The 22,589-nt window shown below is 49.0% G+C and overlaps 1 protein-coding gene across 1 annotated transcript in view; it reads left to right on the top strand.

Moving 5' to 3' along the window:
* Fhad1 (forkhead associated phosphopeptide binding domain 1) overlaps positions 1-22,589 on the top strand; it is a 118,664-nt gene that overhangs the window by 1,497 nt on the left and 94,578 nt on the right. The window contains 2 exon segments of the mRNA XM_051171653.1: positions 2,060-2,166; positions 12,324-12,530. Coding sequence (XP_051027610.1) covers positions 2,074-2,166; positions 12,324-12,530 — 300 coding nt within the window. The 5' untranslated portion in view covers positions 2,060-2,073.

Below are 22,589 nucleotides of genomic sequence, written 5' to 3'. Positions count from 1 at the left end.
CTTCCATGTCATTTATTCTCAGCTATATACACTGTGTTTGAGGCCAGCCTGGGCTACCTTTGAGAACTTGTCTCAAAACCCAAAACCTAATAACGATGATAATAATAATAGTAATAATAATAATAATAATAATAATAATAATAATAATAGCAAACTATTATTACAGAAACAAGTTGGTAAGCTCATAGGAATTCAATTTCTACTCCTTTTTTTTCTTTCTTTTCATGTGTCTGGCGTTTTTGCCTGCATGTGTGTCTTTGCACAGTGTACCCTCAGTGCCCACAAAGGTCAGACAAGGGCATCTGATCCCCTGGAACTGGGGTTATGGATGGTCATGAGCCGCCATGTGGATGCTGGGAATCAAACCTGTGTCCTTTACGAACCTGAGAAGCCAGTGCTTTCAGCCTCTGAGCCATCTTTCCGGCTCCCTTTGGTTTTCTTTCTTTGTACTCTCGCCCACCCTCAGACACATAAGCCTCCTGCCTCGGTGCTAGGTTACAGGCATGCACTGCCATACCCAGCTCACTGTGTACTTTAAAGGTGTCTGTGTATTTGACATCTCCATAATACAGTGTTGGCGGGGGGGGGGGGGGGGGGGGGAAGAGTCTGTGCAGAGTCGGGATCATATAGAATCTTGCATCTTCCTATTTTACCTTTAGACATCAGTCCTTGGGCCAGGGAGATGGCTCAGTAGGGAAAAGTACTTGCCAAGCAAGCTCGAGGACCCAAGTTCAATCCCTGTCACCCATCCACAGCTGAAGGGGGGGGACGACTGACTCCCGCAAGTTGTCCCATGATTTCTATATACTTCCTGAGGTGTGTGAACACCTGCGCGCGTGCACATACACACATACACACACGAGAGAGAGAGAGAGAGAGAGAGAGAGAGAGAGAGAGAGAGAGGAGAGAGAGAGAGAGAGAGAAGGGGGCATTGATTTAAAATTTTAAAAGAACCCAGTGTGGTAGTGCACACCTTTAACCCCAGCAATCTGGAGTCACAGGCAGGAGGATCACTGTGAGCTCAAGTCCAGCCTGGTCTACAAAGTGAGTACAGGACAGCCAAGGCTACACAGAGAAATGCAGTGATTTACAAAGACAGTACCAATTGATGCCTGTGCTTTCGGTGGCCATCACTGGGTGCTGTAAACTCAGTGGGGAGCTTCTAGTTGTCTGAGCTGGAGTTTGAGAAGCCCAACTCAGCATCGGTGATGGCAGCATTGTTGTGTGCCACGCAACCAGGGAGAGAGTGACTCAGCCACAGTGTCTGAACTAGTAAGTGCTGGGTCATCACTGGTCATCACTAATCAACAGGAGCAGCAGCTGCTGTGGTTAAGGAGGCCGAGAGAGGTAGACAACCATCATTGGTGGTGTTCGGGGTTGCAGTTGGCCTATTTAGAGCTTTGTTTCTACTTCCCCCAGTTAAGAAATGCCATCAGGGCTCTGGAGAGATGGCTCCGTGGATAAGGGTTCTCACTGCTCTTGCAGAGGGCCCAGATTCAGATCCCAGCACCCTCATGGCAGGTTATAACCACTTGTAACTCCAATCCTGAGAAATCTGGTACCCTCTTCTGGACTCTTCATGTCCCTTCATGCTCCCGGTACACATATAAGCATTCAAGCACACACGAGTTCACATAAGGTATATATATATATATTTACCATTTTTTTTTTTTAAGGAAATTCCAGCCGGGCTCAGAGGCACACACCTGTAATCCCAGCACTTGGGGAGGCAGAGGCAGGCAGATCTCTGTGAGTTCGAGGCCTGCCTGGTCTACAAAGGAATCCAGGACAGCCAAGGTTAACACAGAGAAACCCTGTCTGGGGGGAAAAAATACCTTGAGTTTGATTATCAGATTTCAGCTTTTCTGTGTCAGTGATCACTGTTAGGAGAGATAAGCTTCAAAAGGCAGGGCCTGGTCACTACCTGGCTACTCCCTGTCTCTCCCTTGCCCCGCAGGACAGGATGATGCTAGGAGGCTGCGTCATCTGAGTTAGACTTTTTCTCAGTCTAACTCAGAATGTGTTTCTCTAACCAAATCCTTTCTGAACCCTTCTGCAGGGAACTCAGAGAGAATGAAAGCCTATTTGAAGAGCGCAGACGGGTTTTTTCTTTTAAATAAAAGCACCACGATCGGCAAGCATGCAGATTCGGACCTCGTCTTACAGGTGAGAAGACACTGAACGCGCCCTCATTTGAGTTTCCCAAATTTTCCCCTCTCCAGGCGCAGCTTTCTGGGTGAGTGTGGAAGGTGTGCACAGGGCAGGTGCATTGAACTGCCCGCCCTGCCCCCTTGCCCTGTGCCCAGGGAGGCCTCTTTCTCTCCAAAGGCCCCCCAAGGCCTTTCCACTTCTACCACCTGCCTCTGAGGGGCCTCTGAAGCTCAGGGAGCTCTGAGGTGAAGGCTCCGGCTCAACCGCAGCCTCCTTTGATTTTTCCTTCATTTTCTGATGAGCTGTGGTTTTGGGCCAGAGCCTCAATTCATTGACTGCCAAGGCAGTGGAACAAGGGGATGGATAATAAAAACAGAGGCTCAGAGGCTCTTTAAATATTCAGGCAGGCTAAAATCTGCGTGGAAGTGCAGGGAGAGCCCACATGGAGCCTCCTGCAGCAGAAGAGCAGGCGTCCCCGCAGCCTCCAACCACATCACTTTAATAATCTTTATCTGAAGCAGGTGAAGATTCACTAAAGGCTCCAAAGGTAGTAGATGGAGACTGAGCATGCGCCTCACTGTGTTCCCTCAGGGGTTACACTTGTGTGACTTGTAATAGCGTCCAAACAGAACAAAGCATGGGCCATGGTGGTGTGTGTGTGTGTGTGTGTGTGTGTGTGTGTGTGTGTGTGTGTGTGTGTGTGTGTTGCCTGTGATGGTAGGTGCCCATGATTTCATCGAAGGTGCAGATTCAAGTACAGAGATGCTAACATCCTAAAGCCTACTCCATTGTAAAGGTGGCCCCTCCCACCACCCCTAAGCCCTGAAACCTGTACTGTCTACTGGTGATTTTTGTTGTTTGAAGAAAGTTGCATTAGTAAAATGATGCAGTGTGTGGTCTGTTGAGATTAGGGGTCTTTTGGTTTGGTTTGGTTTGGTCTCCTTTTTGCTCAGGCCTGCAGATGTATTTAGACTGCTGCTTTGTTTCTTTTTCTCCTTGGCCAAGTTGTGGTCCACGGTATGGACTTACTGCTGTTTGTTTAACTACTGATACAATAGACACTGTGATTACCTCTAGTCTGAGGTCGTCACAAATCACTGCGCATTCTAGTTTGCTCTCTATGGCTATAATAAACACCATGGCCAAGGGCGGCTTCAGGAGGAAAGGGCTTGTTTGGCTTCCAGGCCCTGAGCACAACTCATCACTGAGGGAAGCCAACTCAGGTGCTGGAGGCAGGAACCTGGAGGCAGGAACTGAAGCAGAGGCCACAGAGGAACGCTGCTTCCTGGGATGCTCACTCAGTTTGTTTTCTCAAACACCCCAGGACCACTTGCCCAGGGGTGACACCACCCACAGTGGACTGGGCCTCCCAGATTAATCATTAATCAAGAAAATGCCCCCCAGGCTGGTGCAAAGGCCAAGCTGATGGAGGCATTTTCTTAAGTGAGGTTCCTCTTCCAAGATGATTCTAGATTGTGTCAAGTTTACAAAACAGAAAGCCATAATAATAATAATAATAATAATAACAACAATAACAATAATAATAATAAATCTAACCAGCACAGTGCTGTACACAGTTTTAGAGGAGGTGGGAATGCCTGGTAATGTGATGCAGTGTCCCATGGAAATGTCTGTTTGGTACCCAGTATCTGTTTGGTACCCAGAGAACCCACCAAACTTGTCTAGCACAGCTGTGTGGTTTTCATCCCTACCAGCAATGGAGGAGATGGTTTCAAGTCCTCACCAGAGGCCAGTGCTGCCCGTGATTGTGTCATTTTAGGTACTGAGCGAGAGTGACGATGGCAGCATAAGTCTCCATGTTTGCCTCATTTCTAACTCTAGAGAGAAGGCATTCAGCAGCCTGCCATCACACAGCAGATTAACCATAGTGTTTCTGGAAAATTCGTCTAGTCTATTTTTTTCTTTTTTTTAAGATTTTTGTTTTGTTTTGTTTGTTTTTTTTGAGACAGGGTTTCTCTGTTTCGCCTTTGCTGTCCTGGACTTGCTTTGTAGAGCAGGCTGACCTCGAACTCATAGTGATCCGCCTGCCTCTGCCTCCCAAGTGCTGGGATTAAAGGCATGCACCACCACGCTGGGCTGATTTTTTAAAAAGTATTATTTATTCAGTATTCTACATGTATGTATACCTACAGGCCAGAAGAGGGCACAAGATCTCATTATTATAGATGGTTGTGAGCCACCATGTGGTTGCTGGGAGTTGAACTCAAGACCTTCAGAAGAACAGACAGTGCTCTTAACCTCTGAGCCATCTCTCCAGCCCAAGTTCACCTAGTCTTCGAACAAATTCAAACAATTCAAAGATAGTCCTCCCTCCCGTGTTACTTTTCTCACTGCTGTGACAAAATACCCGATGGAAACAACAGAGAACCTTGTCTGAGCACACAGTATCCACGAGAGTTCACTCCGTGGTTACGTGGCCCCTTGTGCGTGGTCAGAGCCTCCTGGTGGCAGGGATGTGTGTCAGAGGATCTTCAGCCCTCATGACAGAGTGGAAACAGAGAGCGGGATTGCGTAAGACACCAGGGCAGAGACAACTCAAGGACACCCTCCAGGGACCTGCTTCCTCCATTTTAGGTCTCAGCTCCCACTCCCCAGCCATTCCCAGTCTCTGAATTAGAGTCCCCAGCATCTCCATAGAAACCACCATCCCAGACACTTGAGAGGCATGCTTGACTAATACTCAGAGCTAGCTTTCCTTAATCTAGTCAAGTTGACCATCAAAAGTAACCGTTGCATCCCCCCTTTCACATGGTCACCTACATGACAAAGTCTCCATGCAAGGGCACAGAAACCCGTTCAGTGCCCACAGTGAGAAAACCAAGAGGAAGAATAAGATTCGTTCTTGGCACGTTAACAGGGTGGTCCTCGCCTTTAACCCCAGCACTTGCATGGCAGAGGCAGGCAGATATCTGAGTTTGAGGCCAGCCTGGTCTACAGAGGGAGTTCCAGGACAGCCAGGCTAATGGAAAAAACCCTGTCTCAAAAATGAGAGAGAGAGAGAGAGAGAGAGAGAGAGAGAGAGAGAGAGAGAGAGAGAGACCCGTAGGAGGCGGCATATGGAAATCAGAGGACGGCTTTGTAGAATTGGCGGAGTGGGTTTCCCAGCCCCTCACCTTTACACTGGTGGCAGAAGTTGAACTCATCTGTCAGGCTAACATGGTAAGCACTTTTACCTGCTGGACCATTTCAACCTGGCCTGGGGATCTCTCTTTTTGAACCTGACTATAAGACTGAAAATCATAATGGTTTAAAAAGACACTGGTTTAAGGACAGAGAGATCTGGACCCGAACCTCGTTCGGCCATTTCCTGGCTACGAAGCTTTAAGCTTAGGTTCCCATCTCAAACGGTGCACCTCTGGGCTCTTGTGTTGATGGAGCGAGAAAAGGCATCCAGGCGCCTGGCACACAATGCTAAGTAAATAGCACCATGATCATTATTATGGTCTCGTTAAATGAGGCTGAGAGAAATTCTCAGGGCATGGGGGGGAGCCACCTATGGAGACTGAAAGCCACTTGGACACGGCAACTAATGAGAAGCATTATTGTACAGGCAGAAATTGAGTGAGATTTGATATAAAAATAATTGGCCACCTACTGTCTTTGGCCTCGTTCAAATGGAAGTCACCAGGGTGGAGAGATGGCTCAGCAGTTAAGAGTGCATGCTGCTAAAAGAGAATCCAACACCCTCATGAAGCTCACAGCCAACTGTAACTGCAGTTCCAGAGGCCCCAACACCTAGCAATGGGTTATGTACTCATGTGCCCAGACCCCCATATACAAACAGCAACAACAGGCTGGAGAGACAGTTCGGAGGTTAAGAGCACTGGCTGCTTTCTCAAAGAACCCAGGTCTAGTTCCCATACTATCTCCACAGTGAGGGTCACAACCAACTGTAACTCCGGTGCCAGAGGATCTGACATCTTTTTCTGGCCTTCAACGGTACTCTTTTACCCCCTCCCCTATATCCATCCCCTCCCCCAACACACAGGTTAAAAATAAAAATTTACAAAGCCATGCCATTGAATACAGTTCAGAAATCTAAGGAGAGGGAGGAAGAAAAAGAAGGCACAAACAAAAAGAGCTTTGAAATCACACAGCAGTTGCACTTAGCACGTAAGCACATATGCTTGGGTTTTGGTTTGGTTTGGTTCGGTTTGGTTTGGTTTTTCGAGACAAGGTTTCTCTGTGTAGCCCTGGCTGTCCTGGACTCACTTTGTGGACCAGGCTGGCCGTGAACTCGCAGAGATCCACCTCCCTCTGCCTCCCAAGTGCTGGGATTAAAGGTGTGTGCCACCACGCCCAGCCAACACACGTGTTTTTAAAGGCTAGTGCAACTGGAGAGCTCACTGCACAGATATTTCCCTGGTGTGTATGAAACACCTAGGGAAGCCAGGGCAGAGTGACATGGTCCTGCAAGCAGGAAGCAGGCACAGGCCATGAGTTCCCACAGACGTGCGAATGGGCACATGTCAGCATCAGAGCTCTAAAGGAAAGGCCAGAAAAGGTCCAGGAGGACTCAGCTACCCAGGGGACCAAGGGAATCAATCCCATGTGCAGAGGTCCTGGGGTGCGAGCACATGTGGTGAGCCCAAAGTACTGGAGAAAAAAGCATTGGTCTGTAAATAAGACTGGAAAAGGGGTTGAGAGGCAGGTATTTGAGGTGTGTGGCCATTAAGGTTCTGGTTCAGACTGGGAGAGCAAGGAGAAAAGGAAGGAAGCACATCCTGCAAGGGAGGAGACCGAATTTCAAAATGGCTGCTCTGGCTTCAGTGTGATTCAAACTGTCCCCTCCCAGCTTAACCCACCTCAGCTCAGCGCTATACCCTCCTGAAGTGTGTGTGTGTGTGTGTGTGTGTGTGTATGCGCCCCTCTGTTAGTACATGCATGGCCAGATGAGTACAGAGGCCAGATGAAGGCAAGGGATCCCTCGGAGCTCAGCTAATGAGTTTCAGAGCTCTTCAAAAGACCGGCAAACACTTTAACCACTGAGCCATCTCTTCAGTTCCAACTCGAACCTGGAGCTCAAAGACTGGGTTCCCAGGATCTGCCTGTCTTCACCCTCCTATACACACCCCGTGGCTAGGGCTACAGATGCCCCGGCCATGCCTGGCGTTTACGGTGCTTGATTGTGAGCACGGTACACAGCGAGCCATCTCCCCAGCCCCTCTTGCTTTGTTTATGAGATGGCCTCTTGCACTCAAGCAATCCTCTTGCCTCCATCACACATACACACATTAAGCAGCTTCCATGACAGGTGCCCATCATTTAGCCTGGTGAAAGGTGGTTGTTAACTTAGGCTTTTCTGAGACCTTTGAATGAGGAAATGTCCCCACCTGGTGGCCGAAGGGCTCTTTGCATGCTGGTTAAACGCAGACTCAGGCCGTTCAGCTGCCTCTGCCCACCATGTCCCAGCTAGAGGCTTCTGTTCTGGGGAAGCGCCCCTCGTCCTCCTCCTCCCCCTCCCCCCCCCCCCCCCCGTATTTCTATCATGACTAATCTCATTGCCAACGCGACAGGTTTTAGAATCTCTTAGGCGGCGTGCCTTTTGAAGGTGTGTCTACCAGGCTGCTTCTTTAGAGGAGTAACTGAGGTGCTCCCCTATGCTCCCTGGCAGGCCAGCCTAGCCATACTGGCAAATTCCAGGCCAGGGAGAGGGAGAAGCCCTGTGCCATAAAACAAACAGGGTGGACAGTACCCACGGACAGACTCCTGTGATAGGCACACGCATGCACATGAATGAAAGCTTAAGTACACATGCATACTACCACATATGAACACACACACACACACCACCCTGTGGAATAAAAACTATTATTGTTATTAGCCTCCCTCATCCTAAAGTATATAAATGGATCTGAGAACGGTTAAAGCCACACAGCCAGTCCGCAGTGGCAGAGTGGTTCCAGACATGAGTCTCTGACTCCAGGCTTTTCCGTGTGGCTTTGGGAACACCTAAAAATCCCCGTGAGCTCACCAAGATAATAAGGAGGCCTCCTAAAGCTGTGGAATCCTCAAGGAGCTCCTGGGCCTCCTTTGAGGCAACACGTTGGGCTGGCGCCCTCTGCTGGGGACGTAGTGTAACAACATGTTTTTCCTACAAGTGCCTTGAGGCTGTCCTGGGGGTACCCACTGAGTCCTATATGGGGTACAAAAGACAAGTTCTCAGAGTAAAGGAAACCTAGTTGCTTCTTTAAACAGGAGTCTGTCAGAGTGGGGCTGGGAAGGACACCCATATGTCAAGGCAGCTAGTGTAAGGGTCTGGATTCGTTGACCAGTGCTTTGGCTTGACAGGACAAGACCAGAGAGCCTTGGTCCAGTGGGCAAGTGAAGCTAAGAGTTCAAGCGGAAGTTATCTGGAAGGTGGAGCCTCCCCACAAAGGCTTTGCAGCCAGGCCGTCTCTGTTGCTTTGAGAGAGAACTTTGAGCAGGCAGAATTAATGGGATACTGGTTGATTGGTTTCTGGTGCAGGCGAGTTGCGCAGTCTCCTTGGGTTGCCAATCCTGAGCATGCGCAATGGGGACTTTTTTTTTTTTTTTTTTTTTTGGCGGTGGCTGTGTCCCGAGACCACGTTGCTGTGAAGTGGCTCGGGCGGCCTCCGGCAGCTAAGTTAGAATAGAGCATTTCGCTCATTATGTTAACTTTTTGTTTCAAACAAGACATTTATTACCTCACAGCTCTCAGGTCAGAAATCTGGGACACTGAAAGCCAACATCAAAGTGTTGGTGGATCTGAGGTCCTCTCTGATGGTGGCCTCCAGGCCCACTGAGGCTGTGGGAAGAATTCAGTTCCTTGCAGTTACCAAGATGAGAGCCCCTCTTTTCCTTGCTGGAGGTCAGTTGGAGACATCTTCCAGTTCCGGAAGCTGCCCGCATTCCATGGCTTCAGGCACCTTCCTCTTTAAAACCAGCAGCAGTGGCTGGGTGCCTGTGGAGTCCCCTTAGACTCTTCTCTCTAGATCCAGCTACTGGAAGGCTGTGTGTGTGTGTGCGGGTGTATGCGTGTGTGTGTGTGTACACATGTGTATGTGTATATGTGTGTGTGGAGACCAAATGACAACTTTGGGTGTTATTTTTCAGATCCCCTCCCCACCTACACACACACACACACACACACACACACACACACACACACACACACACACATATAATCTTTCAGTTGTCCAAAGCTCACCAAGTAGGCCAGGCTGGCCAGTCAGCCCCAGGGATCCATGGCTGGGATTACGAGCTTGCGTCACCACACCTAGCTTTTTACGTGGGGATAAACTCAAACCTTCTTGTTTACAAGGCAAGCAAGCACTTTAGCAACAGAGCCACCTATTTAACCCATGAAAGAGCTATCTCTCTCTGTCTCTGTCTCTCTCTCTGTCTCTGTGTGTGTGTCTCTCTCTCTGTCTCTCTTTCTGTCTCTCTCTGTGTCTCTCTTTGTATCTCTTTCTCTCTCTTTCTCTCTCTCTTTTTCTTTCTGTCTGTCTCTCTCTGTCTCTGTCTCTCTCTCTCCCTGTAATTCTGTTAATCCCACAGATTAGCATATGCATATACTACCATTCTCCACAGAGCAGAGGGTGGTAGCAGATCTATAAAGTCCACTCTACTCTGAAAATGTCAGTCTGCCTGGAACCCTGTTCTGGCTAACCTCGCTTGTCAACCTCACACACCTGGGAAGAGGGAACTTTAACTGAAGAACCGCCTCTGTCAGATTGGCCTGCATCTGTGTCTGTGGCGCATTTTATGCCTGCTGATAGATGTGAGGGCCCAGCCCTCTCTGGGCAGTATCACCCCTAGGCAGGTAGGCCTGGGCTGTATAAAAAAGATAGTTGAGGATGGCCCTGGGAGCCAGCCAGGAAGCCACACTCCTCCAGGGAGGCGTCTGCTTCGGTTCCTGCCTCCAGGTTCCTGCTCTGCCTTCTAATGCTGGTCAACTGTAGCTGTAAGTCAAATAAGCCTTTCCTCTCCCAATTTGTTCTTGGTCACTGTTTATCTCAGCAACAAAGACCAAAAGTAAGATAGGGCCAGAGCTCAGGCTCTCAGCTCTCACATGAAGAGCAGGTGTGGCCGCACACTGTGGTAAGCCTGGGACTCTGGGCGTGTGGATGGGAGGAGCCCCAGGCTCACTGGCCAGCAGCAGAGCCAACGCAATGATTCAGTGAGTCTTGTCTCAAGGGCTGTAAGGCAAGGAGCAATGAGGATGCCTGTTGTGTGACACTATTTCTGGCGGGACTTGCGTAAATACCTACCCACCTCAGGCAGGGAGCTGACGACAGGCTGTATGGATCCCACCAAAGTCCAACTTGGAGAGCCAATGAGTTTAATTGGGGTTACCTACAGGAACGTAGGAGAGGGGTCACTTACAGGAGCCAAAATGACTCAAAGACAGCTGCATCGCCGAAGCCCACCCCAGCATGACTGACAACTCCCAAAGCTGGGAACTGTGGAGCGCACCCCACAGCCTGCAGGCAGCTCAACAGACTGGAGCCAGGCTATCTGGGTATCTCAGCTTGTCTCTATCTCTCTCAGCAAGCCTTACTGTTTATATACGCTTGGGGAGGGAGGGACCTAGTGCATGTGGTCAGCTGTGGGAACTTCCAGAATGATGCCTTTGAGTTGTTTATTTCCTGAGTTTAAAGAACTTGGCCGGTAGAAGCAGGCAGATCTCAGTGAGCCAGCTTGGTCTACAGAGTGAGTCCAGGACAGCCAAGGCTACACAGAGAAACCCTGTCTCAAAAACAAACAAACAAACAAACAAACAAAAAAACAGAACAAAACAGAATTATCTGAGCTAGAGAAAATGTGATTGCCACATTTTCTAGTTAACCTGTCACTCATCTGATTTGGCAAAGACAATGCTCCGTTAATACACTTAGTCCTAAACCCTCCTGGTACCAGAGAGCACGAACATTTCAGATTTTCGTAAATCTGTTGGGCTAGGGGAGGAGAGAGCTGTTCTCTAGTGGTTAACATGGTATTCTTTGAGGAGAAAAAAACAAAGCCAAAGAAAACTCACTATCTAGCATGTTAGCCTTAAGGAGGGTAGAACCTGGACTGTTGATCTCTCCAGAGCTGCGTGGCTCTGGGGTTTGGTATTGGCCTCTAAGCCTTGCATTGCAGATTAAAGTCTTACTGTGTTTTAAAGTTTGAGTAAGGGCTATGTGCATTAACTGTGTGCCTAGCTTTTATTATCCACGATGTCGTTCTTACCACAGGAGTTTTCACAAAGCAGAGTAAAAATTTGCTATTTATAAATAGTTTACTTGTAAGCAAGGAGCCTAAAATAACCGATAGTTTTGCATCCTAATATGGGCTCTGATTTACTTGCATTGTTGTCAGGATCAATTATGAAACTGAAGTTGGGTGTCTCCTTTTTTTAATCATGTCTTTCCCCTTGTAGCAGTTGTGTTTAATGTCATGAAAAAGAAATAAAAGTTCTCATCAGTGAAAAAAAAAATAGAACAAAAACACATACATGGCTGGGATTACAAGTATGTGCAACCACACCTGGTTTGGGTTTTGTTTTTTTTTTTAATAGTACACATGTGTGCCTACACGCAAGAAGAGGGCACAAGATCTCATTGTAGATGGTTGTGAGCCACCATGTGGTTGCTGGAAATTGAACTCAGGACCTTTGGAAGAACAGCCAGTGCTCTTCTGAGCCATCTCTCCAGCCCCTGATTGTTTACATGGGGATAAACTCAGACCTTCATGCTTACAAGGCAAGCAAGCACCTCTCCTTAGAATATTCTGTTGTAGACCAGGCTGGCCTCGAACTCACAGGGATCCACCTGCCTCTGCCTCCCGAGTGCTAGGATTAAAGGCGTGCACCACCACCGCCTAGCTAATATCTGGTGTCTTAAATACCTTCCATCCAAAATGGTTGGTCTCTGGCCTCCACATGCGTGTGTACAAGTGTACACACATGTGCACTCAGGGGCTCTCTCTCTGTCTCTCTGTCTCTGTCTCTCTCTCTCTCTCTTACACACACACACACACACACACACACACACACACACACACACGTGCTCGCGCGCGCGGACTATTGAGGACCCAGCAAGGAGGCTCAGTGTTGTCCCCTTCTGGAAGCCCGTGACCAGCAAGTCTTAGGGGTGTTGTTTTCATGTGCCTGGCCCCCCCACCCCGACTGCCTTTCTCTATCTCAGTCCACAGACATTGACAACCACCATGCGCTCATCGAATTCAACGAGGCGGAGGGCAGCTTTGTCCTTCAGGACTTTAACACCCGCAACGGAACGTTTGTCAACGAGTGCCACATTCAGAATGTGGCAGTGAAGCTGATCCCTGGGGACATTCTGCGGTTCGGGTCTGCAGGGCTGACCTACGAGCTGGTCATTGAGAACCCGCCCCAGGTGAGCCCAGCCTCTGCGTGGTGGACGGTGGAGGTGGGGTGCGATGCTGGCTTGCGCACGCAGTCTTATTCTCAGTCGTCGGGAGCACTCTGCAACCCCACCCTACCACACACCCAACAAGACTCCTCCCAAAGCCAGTTCTAACTCCCTCTTCGGGAGGCAGCCCAAAGCTCCGGCCTTCCCAGGGAGCTTTGAGGAGGAAAATGCGTCAGCGCCCCTGATGGACACTTCCTTGCATTACATGCAACGGCCGCAAAAGTGCCCAGTTCAGACTCTGGGTGGTTTCAGGAGAGGCCAGAAGCATCTGGATTGTTTTAAGAGCACAGAGATGCGTGCCTCCCTTTCAGGCTGCTAGCTCTGCTGCTTCCCTCTGGCCGGACACGGATCCTCCTTATGACAGAGTCTTCTCCACGTTACCGGGCATTGATAGGGTATAGCCATAAACCGTGAAAGCCATATCCAAGTAGGTGGTTGACACATGCCAATTGCTATTTTGGCCCAGATCAGAAATGGGCCTGAGGTCTAAATTATAATCTCGATTTAAGTGAAAGAGAACTCAAAACTCACGAAGCCTCGGTCCTCAGGAAGCTATCAGTTGAGGCTTTTGAGGCTTGGCCATCACGCTGGTCCAGTGTTGCTTTCTTTAAAAAAAACGACACTTTGCCAAGGTGAAATTGTTCTACAGCGAACTACAGGTGATCCGAGGGTGTTTTGGTGTATGAGTGCCCCTGGAAAAACATGGCTACAACAGTCAGTGATCGTCACCAACCCTATTCCCACTCCCACCTTCACCCTTGGACCTCCTAATGAGCATAGAGTCATTTGCTTGAGAGTTGACATCAGCAGCTTCACCCAAGGGTGAGTTACTCAGGAAAAATTTTCACCTATCAAACGCGTGGACATTTCAGTAAAATCAAGTAACTTCCCAGAGTCACGTAGCCCTCACATAGTGCGTTCGAAACCCTCTCTCCCACACCCCCATAAAAAGCCTGTGGTGTTACGGACTCCTTTCATCGTCTGTTTTTATTTCTTTTTTTTAAATTGCGGCAAAATACAAAAATACATTTGGCGTGGGATTTACCACCTTACCCACATTCGTGGGGGCACGTTTGTTTGCTTAAAGTCCTTTCTCCACATTATGCGGCCGTTCATAAACCCAGCTCATGAAACTGAATCTCTGAGCACCCCCACTACCAACCCCCTCACCTCTTAACCCCGTCACCCCAACCACCATTATGCCTTCCGACTCTGTGGAAGCATCTGCCTGGTATATTAGTTACTTGTCCTCTTGCTGTAAATAAAGGACGTGACACGCGCAACTTAAGGGAGGGAGGGTTTCTGTTGGCTCACAGGTCAAGGGTGTACAATCCGTTCCGGTGACTGGAGGTGGGGTAGCTGGTCACATGGCATCCACAGTCAGGGAGCCCGGGAGAGATGAACGCTGGAGCTCAGCTTGCTTTCTCCTTTTTATGAAGACTTGGAAGCCTGTGAGACGGTGTCGCCTCCATTCAGGGGGTCTGGCTAACCCCTCACAGACATGCCTAAAAGTGTATGTCTCCTAGGTTATCTCTCATAGGATGAGTGATGGGCTGGGTGGGCCCAGCTGCTCTCCTGTGAATTGACTTTCGGTTGGTCTGATGACTCGGACCCGTGGGCTACAAAGAGTAAACAGACAGAAGAGGACTGAGTGATACAGTGAGAGTGTCTCGTGGCTCTCATCTAACATTCGAGGGACTTTTTGGTTTGTTTTGGTCTTGTGTTGGATGCCCACGCTGGCCTTGAGCTCACTATGTTGCCCAGGATGTCCTGATCCTCGTTCTTCCACTTCCCAGGTGCTGGGGTCACAGGTGTACACCAGCACAGGTGGGTTATGTGCTGCGAGGACGGAACCCAAGGTGTGATTTGTGCTAGAGAAGCACACCACTCAGTGGGCCGCATCCCCAGCCCTCCTTTCACTGGCTAGGTTCCGTTTCCAATCTCTGCCAAGCAGATCCTTGTGTGTGTGTGTGTGTGTGTGTGTGTGTGTGTGTGTGTGCATGAACACACCATGGTACACGTGTAGAGGACAGCCTCAGGTGGTGTTCCTCACCTTCCACTTGCTCGAGACAGGATCTCGATTAGTCACCGTGTATACCAGACCGGTTAGCCCATGAGGAATCCCCTGTCTCCACACCCTGTCTCATCTTCGGAGTGCTGGGACTGCAGATGTACACTGCCACACCAGGCTTCTCATGGGTTCTGGGGATATGAACTCGGGTCCTCACGCTTGCATGCAGCAAGCCCGTTATCCACCAAGCCACTCCCCAGGCTCCAGGTTTCCTCTCAGTAATGGCCACATGTCCTGACCTCAAATCTAGGAAGACTTTGCCAGGACCCAGTGTTGTCTGGTGACATGAGAGCTCAAGCCACATCCATCACCACATCCCCACCAGCCTGTAGCTCCCTTGTGCTGACAGGGCTACTGCAGCACATGATGGAAAGGAAAACCTCTGTGATGAAAGAAAACACACAGGCTGCTGCTTCTGCCTCGGCATGTACCCAGAGCACTGCTGCAGTTCCCAGCAAGGCCCCATGGCTCAGTCTCTCTTCCTTGGTTAATAATCAGTGTCAAGAAGTGTTAAAATGTCAGGAAGGGTCCCGGGAGAAGACACGCCCATCACCTGTCAAGTAGTAAGGGACAGAGGAAGAAGCTGGAGCCAGTATTGCTTAGTCATAAATCCTGTCCCCTTAACCAGAGGGGACAGGCCAGCAAACTCCAGTCTCTGAGGGTAGGAAATATCCCAGCTCCATCATAGGAGTGCTGACACTCAGATTAGTGGAAGCAAGGAAGTGTATTTTACAACTTTGCATGGCCCAACATTAGCCCAGCATGTCTGACACCTAAGTGCAGAGACTGGTTATAACCCCAATGCAAGCCCTTTCCTCATTGGCTGAGTCATCAGGAGGGTGCAATCCCTCGGGTCATTTGAGCCTTGTCTTTCCCTTTGCTGTTTTCATTTGCTGTTTCCTGCGGAGGCTGGAAAGAGGCAGCTACCCTGGAGCTGGAGCTAAACATGGATGTGGGTGCTGAGAACTAAATCCTGGTCCTCTCCAGAGCAGCACTCACTGCGCCCTCCTCCTCCAGCCCCCCCCCCCCTTTTTGAGACAGAGTTTCTCTGGAACTCACTCTGTAGACTAGGCTCTAGTCTCAAACTCACAGAGATCCACCTGCCTCTGCCTCCCGAGTGCCGGCATTGAAGATGTGTACCACTACTGCCCAGCTCCTGTTTCTTTCATAACTGGACAGTATGGGGGTTCCTATGTTTCATTCTTAATTGAAGACAGTATGGGGGTTCCTATCTACATTTATACCCTGTTTATTTTAAAACTTGTCAGGCACGGAACTTTGTCACATCTACAGGCAAGCTGGGCTGTGGATAATTTTATACTGGTTGTTGTTGGTGGTGGCGGTGGTGTTTTGCGATGGGGTTTATGTAATCCTGGAACTAACACTGTAGACCAAGCTGGCCTTGAACTCGGAGACTTGCCTGCCTCTGTTTCCTGAGCACTGGGACTAAAGGTGTGAGCCACCATACCCAGCCCTTACTCTCAGTTTTTGGTTCACGTTGGCAGGCAATTAGACTAGCAGAGCCTGTGTGAGGGTCCAGGGTTTTCTGCCTGCATTTGGACCTAAGCTGGCTCAAGGCACTTTTGAAAATGGACCATTATTTTTATTTCATTCACTGAGCAAAGCGGAGGCCAGTATCTACAGCTTATAAATGAAGTTTTATCAGGACGCAGCCTTGCCTGTTCATGTGGGTGCTGCCTCTGTTTACTGTCCTGACCCACTGGTGAAGTCAAGAATATTTACTACCTGCTTTCTATGGGTTTACCGACCTCCACTGGGCGTGCCACCCCAGCTCTGCTGGGCTCCCTCCTGCCTTTCTCACTTTCTCAAGAAAAAAATAAAAATAAAAATAAAAACAAAAGAAGAGAGAAAGAAGAAAGAACTACTGCATTTTTCAGACCATAAGACGCACTTTTCCCCCAAAAAGAGTGTGTGTGGCGGGGGTGGGGGGGTGAATTAGGGTGTGCCTTATGGTCCGATTGCTGTTTTTAACTGTTTTTCTTGCTTTACGGCTCTAAAAACTGGGTACGTCCTATGGTCAGGTATGTCTTATGGTCCAAAAAATGTGGTAAGTGAGCTGAGCCCTCCTCTGTTTGCCTAGGGCTGTGCTGGTTCATAGTTTACTCAGCTAACTGAAAAGTAAGAAAAAGAAAATTAGACTTTGAACACTCTTCCGACTGTCTCTTTAAGACAGCTACTGTGGCTACACATATGCAAATGTGGTTATATTGCTGTGTGTGCAAATATTAGAGCATTAATATGCAGTGTGCACACCAGGAGTGTTGTAGGAGGCACCTGCTTCTTTGTCTGGGAAGTTTTCCTTGAGAACTTTGGGGTGTTCCCACCACATAACTTCTGAAACAGGAGAGAGGCTCTGTGCTCTGAAGCGGCCTGTTGCTCAGTGGTTCTCAACCTGTGGGTCACAACCACAAAGACCATGGGGAAACACAGTATTACATTACGATTCCTAACAGTGGCAAAATTACAGTCATGAAGTAGCAACAACAATCATTTTATGGTTGGGCGTCCCCACAACATGAGGAACTGAATTAAACGTTTGGAACTGCATTAGGAAGTTTGCGACCCACTGTGGCTGTAGCTGATCCGCCTTTTACTTATTTCTCGTTTCCTTAAGTTTCACTACCTGTCTTATCTAAATCTCCTCTTCTCTGGGCCACTGTTTTACTTTTAAGGTTCTTACGTGATTGCAGCATGGTGGGTCCTAATCTGAGCCTGTCAGAACCTGTAGAGCGCCTTGCATTGTGGGCATGCACATAGGGGCCCTTGTGTGAAGTCTCGGCGAGCTTGTTGTCCGGGAAGCGTTATTGTTATCCGGTGTCAGGAACCCAGATCAAACTGAGCAAAACCGAATGAAAACTGCATCTCCTCAGGGCGTGGCTGGATGCGGGTGTTCAGATGATGCTCAGGAACCTGCCTCTTTAGCCTCTCTGTCTCAGGCTGACTCTGCACTGGCCTCACCTGGACCAAGGTCTCGCCAGCAGCCCCAGAACCAGTTATGCTCTGTTTGGTTTTGTTTCATTGATGTGTCTAAAATCACATGTCTGTCTGGAACTTCTTGCTGACGCCAGAGGCATGGTACCCTGATTGGCCAAGCTCTCTCAGGCATTTTCCTGGGATGGAATGGATCAACTCTGCTGGGATTGTGTGGACTCAGAACTAAGAGGGAGAGGCCAGGACCTTTTATACCAAAGGAAAGTTCCAGAAACTTGAAGGGGAGGGCCTAGAACAGCAGACAGCCTCAGGCAAGGTGTGGCACTGCCTACAGACCATACAGATGTCATCAGGGCTGGAGCTGGGGGGCCAAAGAGAGGATGCAGAGCCCTGGCAATCAGCATGTTGCTTCCTATCTCTACTTGTGATGACTTGCTTAACCCAGTGGCTGCCACATGGCTCTGAGAGGTGACAGTGGTCCGCTTGTTCACCCAGCCTAGCAAAGTGGACAAAAATGTAAGTTTTGGTTTTGTTTGTTTGGTTGGTTTTGGTTTTGTTTGGTTGATCTTTGTTTTTGTTTGTTTGTTTGGGGGGCAGTTTAGAGACGGGGCTTCTCTGTGTAGCCTTGGCTGTGCTGCACTCACTTTGTAGACCAGGCTGGCCTCGAACTCACAGAGATCTGCCTGCCTCTGCCTCCCAGAGTGCTGGGATTAAAGGTGTGCAGCATCACACCTGGCTTGTTTTTAAATCTGATTTTTTTTTTCTCATTTAGTGTACTGACCTGGGGAAGATAATTCATACTTGAAAGGGAAGGGAAAGGCTTCAGCAGGGGAACACCGTGAGCCCGATGCAGGGAGGCCAAAGCCAAGAGAAAGGCTTGCGAATGGCAAATTCAGTTAGTGCCCCCTTTTTTCTTGTTTGGTTTGGTTTGGATTTGGATTTGGTTTTTGGGACAGGGTTTCTCTGTGTAGCCTTGGCCATCCTGAACTGCTAGAAAACCAGGCTGGCCTGGAACTCACAGAGATCAGCCTGTCTCAGCTCCCTGGGTGCTCTGATCACAGATGTGTGCCACAACACCCAGCTGGTGTCCACTTTTTTAACATTTAAAAGTTAAGGACATCATTTACCACCTCTGGGTTATACAAAATATAATCTTGGTTTCTCAGATTTAAAAAATTCCTCTATAATGTATCTTTGAGGGGTGGGACTCAGATATTATTACCTCTTTTGAAATTATTGACCCACCCCTGAGGGCTATTTGCCCAGGTACCAAACAGCGCCCTCTGCTGGCTGAGCTGTGGAATTTGCACTTTTGGTGTCCAGCTAGACTTGTCATTGATGGGGGTGGGGTGGGGAGGAGGTTGCACTCCACCCTCTGCTGCCCTGCATGTCCTTCCAGCTACTGCAGTGTGTAGTAGTGAGAACTACTACAAAGGCAGTAGGGTTTGCCAGTGGACCCAAGGAACTCCCCTATTTGGGTAAGCTACAGTCACCATTGCAGGTAGAATTTAGGCTTTTTTTTTTTTGTCTTGTAACTTAAAGATCTAAAAATCAAACAAACAAATGACCTGGGCCTGACAGGGCAATCTCAGTGTTTGCTTTGCAAACATGAAGAATTGAATTTCAGCCTTGTCTGGTGGCCCATGCCTTCAATCCCAACATTCTTCAAGAGGCCGAGGTAGGTAGCCTGTGAGTTCAAAGCTAGCCTGGTCTACATAAGGAGTTCCAGACTACACAGAAAGTACAGTGGTCCTGTAAAACAAACAAACAAACAAACAAACAACCCCTGGCAAAACAAAGCAGAAAACTGAATTTGATCCTCAGGACCCTCAGGGACCCCCAGGGACCCTCAGGATGGCCCTCTGGGGCTCACAAGCCAGGTAGCCTAGCCTCCTCAGCCAGATCCAGGCCAGACTCAGGTCAATGAGAGACTTAGTTTCAAAAAAGGAAAGAAAAAAGAAAAATAGAGAAAGAACCTCTTCTGGCTTATGCACACACACACACATACACAAACACACTAGCCTTATTTTGACATAACTCTGGATTTACAAAAAGTTGCCCCATTGCCACAAACAGACAGAGGTCTGAGTCTGTTTCATTACTGTTTATTTTATACACTGACTTATAATTAACTGTCATTTATTTCTGTGGAGAGAGAGTGAGGTTTCAGGACATGTGTGGGTATATGTGGAAGTCAGGGCACAACTTGGTGTTAATGCAATCAACCTTATTTTGAGGGAGGGTCTCCCACTGGCCTGGAACTCACTGGGGGGTCTAGACTGGCTGGACAGTGAGTCCAGGGTCCCTGCTGTCTTCCCTTCCTCAGTGCTAGAATTAGACATGCGAGCCAGCTCCTCTGGCTGTTGTATGTGTGTGTTAACACTAAACTCAGGTCCCGTAGCAAGCATTTTACCAACTGAGCCATCTTCCCAACCCCTCTCTTGTCTTTTATTATGGTCTAGCCTTGGCTACTGGGTGTTTCTTTCAGTCTGGGTGCTTGTCTCTGCAACACACACACTGGCAGTAGTTTCTCAGTTGCTTCTAGTATCTCTCTTGTCTGCTATTACAAGATTCCTGGCACTCAGTGTGTCTTTTCCCTGCCCAGCCCCAGAGTCAGCCAAAACCCTTTTGCCTGCACCAGGTGGGTCAGCAGACACCACCAGTAAGCGCCAGGCGCTATCCCAGGCTCGGCGCCCAGCCAGCAACCTGTCAGTCAGCGTTTAACCAGTAGCTCTGGGGGAAAGCGAAGCCTGCATGGGTAGTGTGGGGGTAGAATGTACACCCCTTAAAAACAGGAACCAACAAATGTCGCCATTGGGTCTTGGCTGGAAACCCGGATCCCTAGTCCGGCTCACGGTGACAACTGACGCATGAGTGAGCTTGTAGCCTAAATATTGGTGGGATCCATGCTTCTTTTTATAAGTAAGATAAACACAAAGGAAGATATGACGGGGGAGGGACTTCCTGTGTCCATCAATGACCCCCTACCCCTTACGGGCTTCTCTGTCTCATCAGGTACTATTCCGCATAACATGAAAAACAAGCCTGCTGTTCACAGCGTGGTGGCTGCGGCTATGACATGCGTCCTCCGCATTGCTAATGTTTTATCTATAACTGTCTTTGCAGGGGAGTGGGTGGGCGGGGGTGAGTAGGTGTGGTGTATGCATGTGTATGCAGGTGCTCTCATTCACTCATGTGGATGCCAGAGACTGACACTGTCCGTCTTCCTCCGTTACCCTCCACCTTAATTGGGTCTTTCCCTGAACCTGGAGTTCACTGTTTCAACTAGACCAACGGCCCAGCAAGCTGAGGGCATCTGTATGGCCAAAACCACAAGGTTCAGTGCCGGGCTCTGTCTCAAAAAATAATTAAGATGGAGAGGCAACCAAGGAAGACACCCAACAGCAACCTCTGGCCTCAGTGCACGTGCACACAGGCAAACACATGCACACACACACATTCATTCTCTCTCTCTCTCTCTCTCTCTCTCTCTCTCTCTCTCTCTCTCTCACACACACACACAAACACACCCCTTCTCTCTCACTCACTCTGTCATTCTCTCACACACTGTCCCTCTCTGTCACACACACTCCTTCTATCTCTCATGCACACTCTCTTTCACACACACTCTCACACACACACTCTCTCACTCTGTCACACACACACTCTCTCCCCCTCCCACCTCTCTCTCTCTCTCTCACACACCCACTTTTTTTTTTTTTTTTTTAAGAGAACAAAGGCTGTTGTTCATCCCAAAGTGTACTCAGTCTGGTGCGCAGCTAAGTCTTTGGGATTCATGGCGTTTCGGACATGTCTCCTTATTGCTCTGGCGCTTTCCCCTCACTGTTGTCTCCATTTCTCTGAAGTCAGGGAGTGCATAGTCCTCAGGCCACTGAGCCGCACGCCCCTCCTGAGGTGCCATTAGATTTCATCTAGATTAAAAGTTGACTGAGAACAGACACACTATGAGTGATGTGCATTTCACTTGTTTAGAACGTGTGTGTGTGTGTGTGTGTGTGTGTGTGTGTCTGTGTGTCTGTGTGTGCAGGGAAGGTCCTTTCTTGGGGTCTTACAACAGGGAACACAGAGCACCCCCATCTGACTCTACCACAGAGTCGTGCTACAATGCTGTAACTCTTCAGGACTATGTGCTAAGAGAAAAATGCCGATCATAAAAGGCCTCAGCTCGGGGCTGGAGAGATGGCTTGGCAGTTAAGAGTGTGTGCTGCTCCCTCAGAGGACTCAAGTCCCCAGCACCCACATCGGTGCCCACAATTGTTTGTCACTCCTGTTCTAGGAGATCCAGCACCCCTCACTTCCATGGGCACCTGCACTCAACATGTACAGACACATGCACATTATTTTGTATAATCTTTTGTTTTGTTTTGTTTTTTGATTGTTTGGTTGGGTTGGTTTTTTTGTTTTGTTTTGTTTTTTGTTTTTGTTTGTTGTGTTTTGTTTAGTTTTGCTTTTCTATTTTTTTTGACAGGGCTTCTCTGTGTTGTCTTGGCTGTCCTAGACTCACTTTGTAGACCAGGCTGGCCTCTGGAGCTCATAGCCATCCGCCTGCCTCTGCCTCCAGAGTGCTGGGATTAAAGGTGTGTGCCACCACCGCCTGGCTTGAGCATGCCGAAAGGGCAGTAGGGGTGGAGAGAGACTAGACAGAGAGAGACAGGGAAGGAGGGAGGCAGGAGGAGAGAGGGAGGCTATGAGATCTAAAGCTCTGGCCCTCTCTAGTGTCCCTTGAGCCTGGGTGACTCATCCAAGAGAATGCCTGGGAATAAGTGAGCCCAGGGCAGCAGGCAGCAGCCCTGTTGCCGTCATCACTGGCTGACGAAGCCCAGGGGAGATGCCTCATTACAAGGTCTGCATCTGCTCCACACCACATTGCCTCTCACCAGGGGATAGATCCTGATGTCCCTCCTGGGGGAAGGCTCCTGCCAGCATCTTTATTACAGCAGCCACAGACAGACCTTCTCGGGGCTGTGGGGGGCGGGGTG

This window comes from Acomys russatus, chromosome 29 (assembly GCF_903995435.1).
Source record: "Acomys russatus chromosome 29, mAcoRus1.1, whole genome shotgun sequence".
Taxonomy (NCBI): Eukaryota; Metazoa; Chordata; class Mammalia; order Rodentia; family Muridae; genus Acomys; species Acomys russatus.
Note: the sequence above shows the minus strand (reverse complement) of the source record. Positions and strands in the feature narration are given on the sequence as shown.